Source organism: Phalacrocorax carbo, chromosome 13, assembly GCF_963921805.1.
Source record: "Phalacrocorax carbo chromosome 13, bPhaCar2.1, whole genome shotgun sequence".
Taxonomy (NCBI): domain Eukaryota; kingdom Metazoa; phylum Chordata; class Aves; order Suliformes; family Phalacrocoracidae; genus Phalacrocorax; species Phalacrocorax carbo.
The window spans coordinates 13,695,601-13,708,174 of NC_087525.1; the positions used below are offsets into that span (position 1 = coordinate 13,695,601).

Here is a 12,574-nt window from a genome sequence, read left to right on the forward strand (position 1 = left end):
TCAGTCTGCTGCACCGCTGAGCTGTTGCAGGCCCACCTCCATGAAGCCCAGCACACTCATACTCTCTGAAATCAGACACCGAAATGTGGGTTGACTACTGCTCTCACATTCTGTATACTTAGCCCAGCTGCTTGAAGTGTTATCTGTATTTAAACACCCTGGAAGACAATGCCAACCAGTTAGACACTGTAGCATCTTCCCACTGCAAAGCTGCCAGAAGCTTCTTGCAGGATTAACGCGCAGGCTCAGCTCCGTGGCACAAACTGTGCCACTCGTTGAAGGCACAAACAAACCAGGGCACACAGACAGCCGGGGAAAAGCGCTCTCAGCTGTCTACCCTGAAACACCGATCTAAATAGCTCAAGCTACCAATGTCTGAAACATCACTAGAGTCACAGACCATAAAAAGAGATGTTAACTGGAGGTGCCTCAGGATAAATTCATTCCCTGGAGATAACACAGGGGATCCAGTAATGCTGTCAGTGCTCAGGGGTTTGGCAGAGAGCTTAAGAGATATGAGACTGCACCTAGGTTTCCAGGCTCTCCCGCATTATTTCTTCTCCTGGGCGTTATTGGCCAAACTACAATCCAGGAACTGTTTTTCTCACCTTATGGTGCTAGGCCAAAGGGTAGGGCCACTTTGGTAGCGCTGAACCTGCAGATTTCCCTGCATAACACTTCTCCTCTGCATGTTTCACACAAGAGGGTGATGCCTTCTTCCACAACAGGAAACAAGCCAGAGCAAAGGGCACGTTTCTGCTCTGCTCTGAGCATAAGTTAACCATCCCTTCCCCCATATTTCTGTGTTATAATTAAAAAATAAAGCAGTAAGTACAAGATGCTACTGACTGAAATAGCTTCCTGTTTCCACCTTGTAGTTTCCCACTGAAAATTGCCACTTGAAAAACAAGGAGAAGGAAAAGAACTTTTCAGAGATTGTGTTTTTTTCACATATGACAGGATAGCTCTTCCTAAGACTATACTTAGCTTGAAATTGTGCTAGGTTTTAGAAAGATAAACCCAGCAGCTGACTAACAAATGCTGCTCTCATTCTGAATTACTCAGTAGCTCTGTAGAGGTCACATCAGTACCAAATGAGATGGTTCTAATCAGGGGTATAACAGTAAATAGATTAGTTTATAAATATTGCAAAATTAAGTGGTCATTAGGGATGCTGATTTAAGCCTCTTGGAAGATAACAGAACACAATTTCAAACTCTTTCTCTCTTTTCAGCACCTACTGAAGAAAGGTGTCCCTGGCACACATGGTGAGCAAGGTCAGAACTTAGGGCACATTGATAGTACCTTACTGAGTTTAAAAGCTTCAAGTCCTATGACTTAGTAAAAGCTCGTTTTCTATTTCCAGGTCTTGATCCTCCCCTGCAGACTTTTGTCCAGTCTGAAAAGATCAGCCTGGTCCCACGCAACGGCCTGACAAAGCTCACAGATTTCAGCACTGCTATTCTGCTCCTCCGACCAACTGCTCAGGACAGGACAGTTTACTGGGTAAGCCCAGACTAATAAAGCTATGTTTTCACTTATGCAGCTGCATTTCTAGGGCAACTCCACCAAAGATGGATTTTCATCAGCGTAATACAGAGCAGAGTTTGATCTTACAGAAAGGAAGGAAAGCAAGTGGCTTCCCTTCTGCACAGGAGGTGTTTCAGGCGAGGAACCATTTTCCTTGAGATGGTTTACACCAGGGTAAACAGGCAAGGCAGGGAATGCTGGGACCAGGAGAAGTGATACCAGACTGAAGTGCGAGAGCTTACGGACCCAAGAGATGAGCTGACCGGACGTTTACTTCAAGCAGATTCAAGAAACACAGCTCGGATTTGCTATTTACACCATCCTTGCTGGGGCCAAATGCACCTTCGCGTACACAGCCTAGTAAAAATATCAGTTGTCTGATAACTTTGGACTGTATGAAACCGAGCAGACAATGTGAGTGTTCCCCCATTCTGCTCTCATGAGCTCCCAGTGTTTTTAGCTTAAGAATATTTTTTGCACTTACCTGCAAACAGTTTTGCAGTTTGTATAGATCCCATTTGAACGGTGTGCGGTTCTCTCCGAATACAGACGATCTTAACATAGGGTTACAGGAAGCTTCATAAATTTCTAACAACCGTATGGGAGATTTGCGGCGCAAAATCATGCAAAAATTAGTCTAAATTACATTTTGGAGTGTGACTTTTGAGAGAGTTACTGACACGGCAATTAGAAATAGTATTTCTAAAAAAATTCTGTTAAAAGAACACAAGCGTTTGCAGCTGCAAAATATTACTCCAAATCTTTTTCAAGTCAGCATTTTAGTCATTGTAACCTACTGTCTGACACACTGGGGACATAATACGTCATTGCTCTTAGTCCAGCTCCAGATAAAACGGTCACAAAACATATCACAGTGTTTTTTGGATACGATCTCAGAGTAGACTTACCTAATTTTTCCAAATACGTGCACTGGAGACTGAATTACCACTGATCCCTAAACAGGGAAGCACAACTACCTACTACTACCTACTCTCTAGAACGTCTCTTTCTTGTCCTAAATTAACCCAAATCTGTCTTTAAAATATTGCAGCACATCCTGCATTTTCATATAATAAATATTGATTAAAAACTCCCAGGGAAAATTTAAAAAATTCTTGTTTTCATAGCTGCAGGACACCAATTAATGAAGAAAAGGAATGCAGGTCACCTGAGAACTGCAAAGATACGTTGCCAGTAATGACAAGGAGAACATGATGCAGATCAGCAGATGAATCATTCTCTTGAAAATTCATACCCTTCACCAATTTCAGTAATTGCTCTTTTGCTGTACCTGTACAACTTGGTGCAGAGAAAAGAAATGTCATTACTTATAAACGTAGACATGGAATTAGGCACTGAAAATAACAGCTATAAAACAGGCGAGCTGGCCACCAACTACTCCCCTGTACAGATACGTTCCTGTGTTCCCATGGGTACACGTAAGTTGCCAGTCCTCCTCTCTGTAGAGGTACTTGGCTTACACGTCTTAAACTAAGTGGAAGAGGAATTAAAAATCTTGTACTCTTCCACGGTCAAAAACTTAAAGCCTGCCTCTAAACATTTTTCTTAATTGTCGAACTTCTAGTATTGGGCTTTGTTGTCACGGCATTCTCCTGTTCCTAGTTAATCCAGTCTGCAGTTCACCATTTTGTAGTTCACTGGAGGTGAAAGAAGCTCCCATCAAGACAATCATAAATACCACGGGTATCACTTCTCTCACATTAAGGACTTATTCACATAAATAAGGCCTTTTGCTGGTGCTCTGCATGAGCTAAATTCCACTTGGAGTACATTTCACCAGTGGACACTTATGTTTAATTTAAGACAAAATTTTTTTGCTTTCTACTGCGTTTAAATCTGGATCTATATCTCCTATACTTCAAATGATGCCTTATAGATTGCCAAAAAAGATCTTGTTCTCTCATGGATGTTCTACTGCACACAGAGCAACCTGGCTGGGTGTTTTACCATTTTATACCTCTTTGTAGTTACAGCACATTTCATTTTCCTATCCCATGGAAAAAACAGCACGAAAATAGCCAAAACTTCAAAAAAAGGAATTATTTGCCTGTCAGTAATCACCTGTGCACAATGGACCTCTGTACCCATGCAGCAAATACCACTCTAGGCTCTAAGTGATCATTATCGGTCCATTTTAGAACTAGAGTAAAAGCACACTAGGAGCAAAGTCATTGCTAAATACTGGAATAACACAGGAGTATACACACTGTCCATTATTTACCTGATAAAAGAACGTATCAGAAGCAACATGTGGAGACCATTCTCTCCAAGTTTACAGCTCAGCTCAAAGACCAAATATATAAAAATTTTTCATTAGTTTAAAGATTATTAAAAAAAATGCTTCCCTCATGCTGCATCTACAAGGAACTCGCTGCAACGTATAACCACCAGCCTGCTGAGCATGCCATAACATGTTAGCCTTACTACCACTATAATAAACACAACTTAATTCATTATGATTGAAGAAATTAAATCTGTATTTTATTAGGAGATTGAAAACTGAATGTCAAAGAGAAAACAATTATAAATACACTCTGGTTCTGGTTACTCCAGGATACCTTTATGGGAACAAAGTTCTCCATCAACCACATAACTGAGAGCAAAACTTTGGGTTTTCTTAGACGCATCAGCTGGAGACCCCACAGGTAATTAAGACATGAATTTGAACAATCATCGTAATTCCCTTTTCCAGAATCTTGTGCTACTGCAGTCTTTGTTTTTTGATTTATTTGATTCTCCATCATTCCACTTTCTGTAAGTTACAGCCCCTTCGTTCAGCTACACGAACTTGCCTTCAGTCTGTTCATCAGATATCCCCATATAAGCCTGCTTTGAAGGTCTTATTAAGTCTTAAAGCTGTAATCTCAGCGTCATTCCTAGGAGAAGCAAGTGCACTTCCAGCTTTTGCCAAAGGGATTTTCCATTGTCAAAAGTATCATCTTTTCCAGTTGAGACAACGATTTTTTTTTCACCAATACTCTTGATGCTCTTTAAAATCAAAGCTAGAAACAAAAGTGAACATAATTGTATTATACCAAAAATTGATCACGCTATAGTTATTTATCCATATCACAACTGTACTTCAGAAGTAGGTAATACCAGCTACAAATAGAGTATTTGTTGAAGCAGTAGGCAGAATCCAACTGAAGTCAAACAAAAGAGACACCTGGAAATATCAGGCCCACACTTCAAGAAAACTGGAATTTCACAATAAACTGGATCACAAGTCTTGTTCTAATGTTTTTGATTTCCAGTTCATACACTATTACAGCTCTTGAATCAGGATCTGAAGGAATTCACACTCAAAGTGCAAGCATGACAAAACAGCTTGCCAGGTTTCAATGAAAAAATCACAGAGCAATTGAAAACACAAAGGAACTGTACTGCAATGAGGAGATCTTCTGTACTCATCAGCTTTAGGATAATCTCCGTTTATTTGCAGAGGTCCCACTTTTCCAGGGAAACCCTGCAGACCTCTCAATCCTTCTTCTAGAGTCTGATTTAAAATAAAATTGTGTAAAACTTTTCTCCCAATGTGTTTTCTTAGTGCTTTTTCCCCCCAGGAAAATAAAAATATCTCAGGAAAATGGAATGGTTCCTCTGGAAAGCTTCATTTGCTAGGAAATGCATTACTTTGATGAAAAATTCTTTACTACACCTACTTAAGGTACTGACAATCCAATGAAATGAACACTGTCTCACGTTATTGCAGAGGTACACGTGCTCTAAAACCAGAAAGCCAATATACTTCAGCTGTAATCCAACCAGCCATCACTGTATATGATCTAGGAAATGAGCTAAATCATAAGATTAAGGATATTTCTGAAGCAGTTTGTTGAAACTGATAGTGCTGGCTTTACTTATTTCAACTGTGAAGTTGTAGAGGGCATACTGAGGGTATGTGGACCGTAAAATGTCGATACGGATTATCAATATATGTCACTGAAATTTTATGTCTTAGCTCATATCAAGCGGTATTGATAATGACGGGAGTTTGCTTGGAGGTCGAAAAGCAATTAACGAATTCCAAGATATGGGATATATATATGATAACACATACAAGATACACTAAGAAGGTACTTATGTCCCATAAGTACATTCCATATGTACTTATTAAGCGTTTGGACAGGAACTATGATTTGGCAACTTGGGAGAGCAGGTGACTTGGTCCTACCCCATGACAGAAAGCACTTGCTGATCTATTTGCTGTTTGCAGCAGAGCACGAAAAATGCTCCTCAACTGACAAATCATGCCTTGGGGGGATTTTGCTGTCGGGACTTAGTGACTATGAAGCAATCAAGTTATGACCATCAGATTAGTAGCCAACTCTAGCGAGCGTGATTTCTGGTTTTGAGAACCGGCCCCTGGAAAGAAAAGGCAGTAATCATTTAGAAGGGTATTGTAGGGAACTCTGTAAGCGATTCCGAGTACAAATGGTACAATCAGATTAAAATCTCATTACGCCTGTGTGTTATGGGCTGCTGTGAAAATGTATTGTATTTTTGTATTTATTAAAAGCCAAGTATCCAGAGTAGCATTATAAACGTAGAAAGCATTTTCAGCTTCTTGAAATTGTGCAGAGCCTACAAAAGGTTAACCGGGCAGAAGGAAAGGAAAGAAGTAAAAAGACAGAATGACAAAATGAAGGAGGCATGAAACAAGACTAAAGGGATGACGAGGAGTGTCAAAAATACTGCACTGCTAAATGGTCAAAGCTCTGTACCTGGTTCTCCCTTTTCACCTTTGGAACCATCTCTTCCACCTCTGCCCGGTAAGCCGTTGACTGCAGGAGCACTGCACTGAATTCCTGGGTAGGAACAAATTTTCTTTTCAGGTTTATCTGTGTTAACTGAACTTATTACCACCAACACTGAAAGCCAAAGTACCGAGGCATTGAAAGGCTGCAGAAGAGTCATTGCTAAGTCCACGGGCCTGTGACAAATCAAGCAAAGCCATTTCATAAATTTCTCCTTTTACATCATTTTAGAGGGTTAGCTTGGAAAGAGTTGCCTACATTGCCTAGGAAATACACTCCCATCTTCAGCCAAAAGACCAAGAACAAGGGATAGTGTCTGAACCATTTCATCTAGCCTCTGATTGTATCTTTATGTATGGAAACCAGAAAAGAAACAACCTAGCTTATAAGAATCTGAATATCTCAAGGTGTAATGAAAATACCTAATATAGCAAAAGCCATCAGTCTCACCTTGCTGCAAATCCATGTCAATGTTTTGTTCATTGTATCATGGTATGTCTAAATGCAAAGCATTTCTCTTTATGCCAAATGCGTCATACAGTGTTCCAGTTTGGGATGAATCCTCAATTCTCCAGCTATTCTTTTCCTCTTTCCACAGCTGTCAGGATTGCTGTATGTCTAAGCTGAAAGTGGTTAAGCTGTTTCTCTTGATAGCGTCTCCACTACTAGCAAACACCCATAGCTTAAAGCTCAGAAAGCTTAAGTGCGTTTTGGTAGTAATGATCTGATTGCCTTCCAATTTCTCCTTTCAGACCTTGTATATTAATAAGATACATTTCTTCCTCAGTATTACACCTCAGAGCCAAAGTCCTCCGGGATCCCAGGTCTGCAATACTTTGCTGCCCTCTCTGAGCAGAGCAACAATAACAGGCAGTAATAAATATCATAAGGTAAAGCTCTGCATGACATTCCAACAAGTTGCACCACCGTAACTGTCCTTGATTTTAATATGAGCATCAAATTTGAGACAATCATGTCCCATGTATTCTGTGTTTAACTGAAAAAAATAAAATGAAACTATGACAAACATGAGAGGACAAACTTTTGTAGTAAATAAGCCACAAACTAAAGTCAATTGGCCTTATTTCTACCAGTTAAAATGAAAAACAAGCCTAAGGAAGCACCATTTGATTGACAGATTGGGTTAAGGAGAAAAAATCAAATTCAGCATGAATTTTGCTAGTCACCTCAATTATTTGCCTTTATTTTAGGCTTCAGAAAAGATTACCCACAGAGAGCAGCTTCCCCTGTCATGTTTCATCTCATAAAGTATGATATAAAGATAATCACTAGGATATTATTGTGAGAACATTATCCTTAGGATAAAAAGCAGAGTTTAAGAAGCACCACTTTTCTGTATACTCCTTTATGCTTCCTCCATTAGGCTCACATCAAAATCTGGGGCAATGGCATGCACGAAAATAAGGAAGGTATTTAGCTAACTACTATAACAAGACTTGAATCTGGTTTATATTTTTTTATCCAGCTTCATGGGCTCAAGCCAGTTCTCACTCTAAGGATTTCCTTCTGCTGAATTTTTATACTATGTTAATTAGCCAACACCAGGGAGGTTGACTTTGCTGCTGTCTCCCACGGAGGCAGCAAGACAAAGCTCAAAACAACAGCACAATAAAAGAAAACTTGAAAACAAAATGTTAAGCTCTCAGAGAAGTCTTGTCCCTACCGAGGTTCCACCCCACATAATCCTTGGTTGGTTTTGCCTGCCAGGAGCTAAGATCTATTTACGTCTGAAGTTTTCCAAGCTGACCACCCCAACACTTCATATTCTAGAAGAGCCGAAGTCCCGGTTTACTTTTGACAAACTGGTGGCAGGGTTTCCTAGCTATGAAATCGCTTCCCGAGGAGCCTAATGATACTTTGCACCAACAATGGTTTAGATAAAAAAGCAAAACATTCCAAATTTCTCACAAGAATGGAATAAATCTTAGGGAGCTGAAATAGAACCCCCCCCCCATGTTTTGCAATCCGTATTTATATTTAGAGAAGATGGACAATCACACTAAGTGCAGATGTAATGACAGCCCTCAGGTCCCAAGGCTTACACAGTTGCAGACTTTCTCAGCAGAGAGATCAGAATCAGGCCTTGAAAGATGCCATGAAACTTTTCTATTTAGGAGGTAGCTAGTTCTGGAGGTCCTATTTAAACATATAGATCTCAGGTAATTCTTTTGTTCCTCCATAAAATGCGCCTTAGGACATGATTCACCCAATGCAGGTAACAGCAGGGAAGAGATCCTGGAAGAGGCAGCTGGGAGTGTGTGTTCCAGACCTAGTCCTGGAGGTGACAACTCTGAGTCATCAGCCCAGAACCTGAGAATCTCACAGCACAGGACAGCCTTATTGAAGTCAAATACTAGGGAAACTGCTCCTCAAAAGCAGATATTACTTTTATACAGACAATAGTCAGGGACAGAATGCTATTGTCCTGGGAGATTACATCTTGCCAACAGTCCTCCTCACCAGCTCGCCATGCTCTGGTAGGGCAGCCTACAAAATTCCTTTCTAACTGGCACATCTGCACCTGCAAGGGTTGTGCGGCCTCAGTATGGCCAAATACTTGTCACAGCAAAAAAGGTCTTTACTCACCAACACCTTTACTTGATCAGTACACAGTGAAACTCTTATCACACCACTGGCTTCCCTGACAGCACAACAGAATGTAGTAGAGAAGAAATGGAATAGAAACCTGCTGGGTTTTTACTGTGAGGACAAGCCTGCCAAGAGGAAAAAAACCAAAAAGCCCAGATTTCTACTAAAAGCTGTAATTTTGTGCTTTAATTTAGGAAGAGGTTGCTAACTGGCTTATCTGTCTTGCACAATCCTAACGATTGCCTACCTCAATCTTACCACCCCTATTTACAGGTACGGCGTATGACATTCTGGGAGTGAGCCCTTTGCTCTTTGCCTGGCCTTGGACAGGCGTTGGCTGTGTTACAGTACAAATGCACAACCAAAAAACAGAACAACTGCAGGCACTGAAACTTTTGACTGTAAGGTTTTTCTCCTTTATTCAGTCAATGGATTAATTTTTTAATAACCTAGGAGGGAGAAGGGTGTTTGAGGCTTGCTTGGCTGCAGTGACCGCCTTTCCTGCAATGAACTTCGAATTATCCCTGGAAAAAACTTGGCCAGCTCAAACATGCCCAGTTATGTTGAAAAATGGGATGTGGGATTTGGAAAAACAATATGGGGTGAAGGAATATATCTTTAAACTTTTAAGTAAATTACTTCCTAATTGTCTTGCTATAACGCTAGTGATATAGTTAGTGATTAGAATGAACTTCTCAACAGAGCTTGCACTGTCCAGCTGGCTCTGGTACCATTGTGGGGATACGAACAGTACACTAGCAAGAATAGTGTGTGGGATATTGCCACGGGTAGCTCTGCAAGACTAATAACATAATATAATGCTGAGGAAGAGATGTCGTGGGCAATTCTGCTTGCAGAAAATTTCCTTACCCAGAGAAAGGTCTGTTGGACATCTCCAGCTGCAAAACCCAATTCAAATTCTCCATTCCTGCAGCAGTGTCAGGAGTGATTTTGTTTCCAAGACCCCATTTCTGGGGCTGTTTTTCTCTGATGTGGTGGCGTCAGATAGAGACATTGTAGGCTGCCTTTGCATCTGTCCTGTTCAGGAGCTAGAATAAATTTAGTTTCAGTAAAAATAAAATGAAAACATCAGTTCAGAGCAGTTCTATTTGTCAGCCATGATGTGAAAAAAACATTGTAGAGCCAACATCATTTAACAGAGATCTGGAATTAGAGATCTATAATTTTTTTAAAAAGGAAGCTGAAATTTCCACACTAACTTTTGTTATTTTGGCCAAGAGACAAATGTGGTATCTGTACGCTGTCAACACATGGCATCCAGGGCTCACCTTGCAACCTTGTAACCCACAAAAATGTCTGGTTTGTTGAATATCTGTTGAACTTCCCTGAGGGTTGCGCCTGCACAAGCGGAAAGTATGGAGCAGATGGGATTCTCAGCAATTTCCCCACCCCTAGATTCTCACCAGGTCAGGACACTACATCTTGCTGAAACAGTTTATCAGACAGTAGAAATTTTATTAAGCTGTGGCAAACCCAGCATGTTTATACGTGGTATCCAAACCTACAGGACTATTGCAAATTCCTGCATCAAGTGACAAATAAAATCATCTGGGCAGCTGTCTTAGTATTCACAAATTATTAAATGACTTTATTCACTGGATATGTAATTTCATTTTCTATCTCCTTATTTTCACACAGCCTTCTTTTCCTCTAGAATTATTTGGTTCTCCCTGATTCCCAGTTTGAGTACCGAGTTCCTCACTATTTAGATCCTTGAATGTTCCTTCTTTCTGCATATCATTCATTTGGGAGAACGGTCTTGTGTCTGGCTGCTTTTTGATATATGGTGCAGCTCTCTGCAGATTTCCTCGGAGAAGCGAGCAGCTCAGCTCATGAGAACACTCGGCTTTTGAAGCTTCAAACTTGCCTATGGAGCCATCAGTTTTGAGTATTCTTCACCAGCACCAACATCGTATGGGAATAACAGAAGCAGGAGCCATATCCAATTATTTTCATCACAGCATAGCAGGGTGACAGCTTCTAGACACTTGCAAAAGAATATACGGCTAAAGCAGTGGATAGAAATGCACAGCTAGCTCATTGATTCACTTTGATGTCAGACCAACAGAGCGCTCTTATCCCCAAACCAGGAGTTTACAAAGTATTTCAAACTTTTCATTGAGACAACTGGAGTCAGGATTAAAGACTCTTGAAGAACAAACGCCTAGGAATAACCTTGTTTCAGAAAAACCTCAGACCAGGCATTAAGGAGCACCATTCCTAATAGTTGCTTATACAGTGAGTTTAATTAGAGGTCTTAGAAAGGGTTAAAGTGGAAGTGTCTTGTGCAGGATCTTTTTCTTCTGAATTAGTAGTGATTTATCCCTTGCCTGTGTAACCTACCATGCCTCGGTACTTCTGCACAGTAAGAAGGATGGAGCAGAGCTGAAGCTCTTCATCTATTTTTTTTTCCCTTGCCAGCCTGCCACAGAGACTACGCAGATGAACAGTTGTTTCCCGTTTTGGGCTAGTACCCTGAGTCAACCCTCCTTAACGACAAAACCTTTGGATGTCCTGTGTCCATTCTATAAATTAACAGCAAGGTAAAAGTGTCAACTGCTTATGAGAGAGAAGGGAATTTACATAGCAGGACGCGCTAGGAACAATGCCGTAGCAATAATACAGGTAAGTAGGAATAGGAATTATGCTGTAACGATTATTACAGAGACTCACTCTTCTCTCATGGTAGAAATTAGCATGCATAATATTCTGAGTTCATATCTATGTATAAAAATAAAGACCTAGCAAGCAGATCCCAGCAAGTTTCCAGTGGACATTAATGAGAGTCAGGTATTCTTTATTTTTCTGTCCTGGGCCAGCCAGCTGACAAACTAGGAACAAAGTGGATTTCTGAACCACCTTCCCCTCCCTCAAAGTTTAAATGACTGCCTATTAGTCTGGACCTAAGCTTATAAACAAAAAACTATGCCTGTTCCTTACTAAAAACAAACTTTGCAGAGGTGCTGAGTCTGTACTTTGGAGTTTGCAAGGCCGAGCATACAGTCTTCACAGAAGCTGCAAGTCAGCGAGACGGTTCTGAAGCAGACCAGACCAAAAAAAAAACCCAAACAACCTGCTTGACTCAAAGGAAGTTCTGTTTGAGATTCAAAGTTCACAATTCACACAGGACCCCTCACTCGGGGTACCGACTATTAAGAATGCACGTACTGAGTTTCTCTTTTGAAAATTTGCTGACTGAGCTTCCTGTCACCTGAGCTAAAAGAGAGCTGAGCTTTCAAAGCATGAGATTCAGAAAGAAGATAAAATCAAGATGCTATTGTGACTGTCCCTAGTCAGCTGTTTTGCTTTACTTTCATCATAAAAATTTGACTATAAAAATCAAACAGCTTCTGTCTTCACCTTCATAGAGACTGAAGGGAACTTACCTTATACATTTGTAATGTACCTGTGCACGGGCCATCCATCACTCAAGAAAAGATTTTATCCAGCCACCAGGCCACTTCACCCAGCTTTCTGTCTGACTTCTGCAAAGAATGCATTGCTTAGTGCAGCTGGAAGAATAAGCACAGGCTAAATTCATGACATATTTACACCTTTATATTTGAGAGCACCTACAATCTCGTCCCAGGATCAGAAGAATTAGGGAGCTGGAAATACAGAGGACTTCTCAGGTT

At 40.6% G+C, this 12,574-nt stretch overlaps 1 protein-coding gene and 1 long non-coding RNA gene across 2 annotated transcripts; one reads left to right on the forward strand and one right to left on the reverse strand.

Moving 5' to 3' along the window:
• The first annotated feature begins 1,204 nt into the window (after positions 1-1,204).
• On the forward strand, positions 1,205-5,078 carry LOC135315615 (uncharacterized). Its single transcript, XR_010375100.1, has 2 exons — positions 1,205-1,277; positions 1,367-5,078. It is a non-coding gene; the product is annotated as an uncharacterized LOC135315615 (long non-coding RNA).
• LOC104052988 (mannose-binding protein-like) lies at positions 4,011-6,476 on the reverse strand. The gene is given in 5 exon segments (XM_064464868.1): positions 4,011-4,257; positions 4,259-4,402; positions 4,404-4,461; positions 4,464-4,553; positions 6,276-6,476. Coding segments are annotated over 5 exon segments (723 nt in total). The 5' UTR covers positions 6,469-6,476; the 3' UTR covers positions 4,011-4,019.
• Between the last annotated feature and the right edge of the window lie 6,098 nt (positions 6,477-12,574).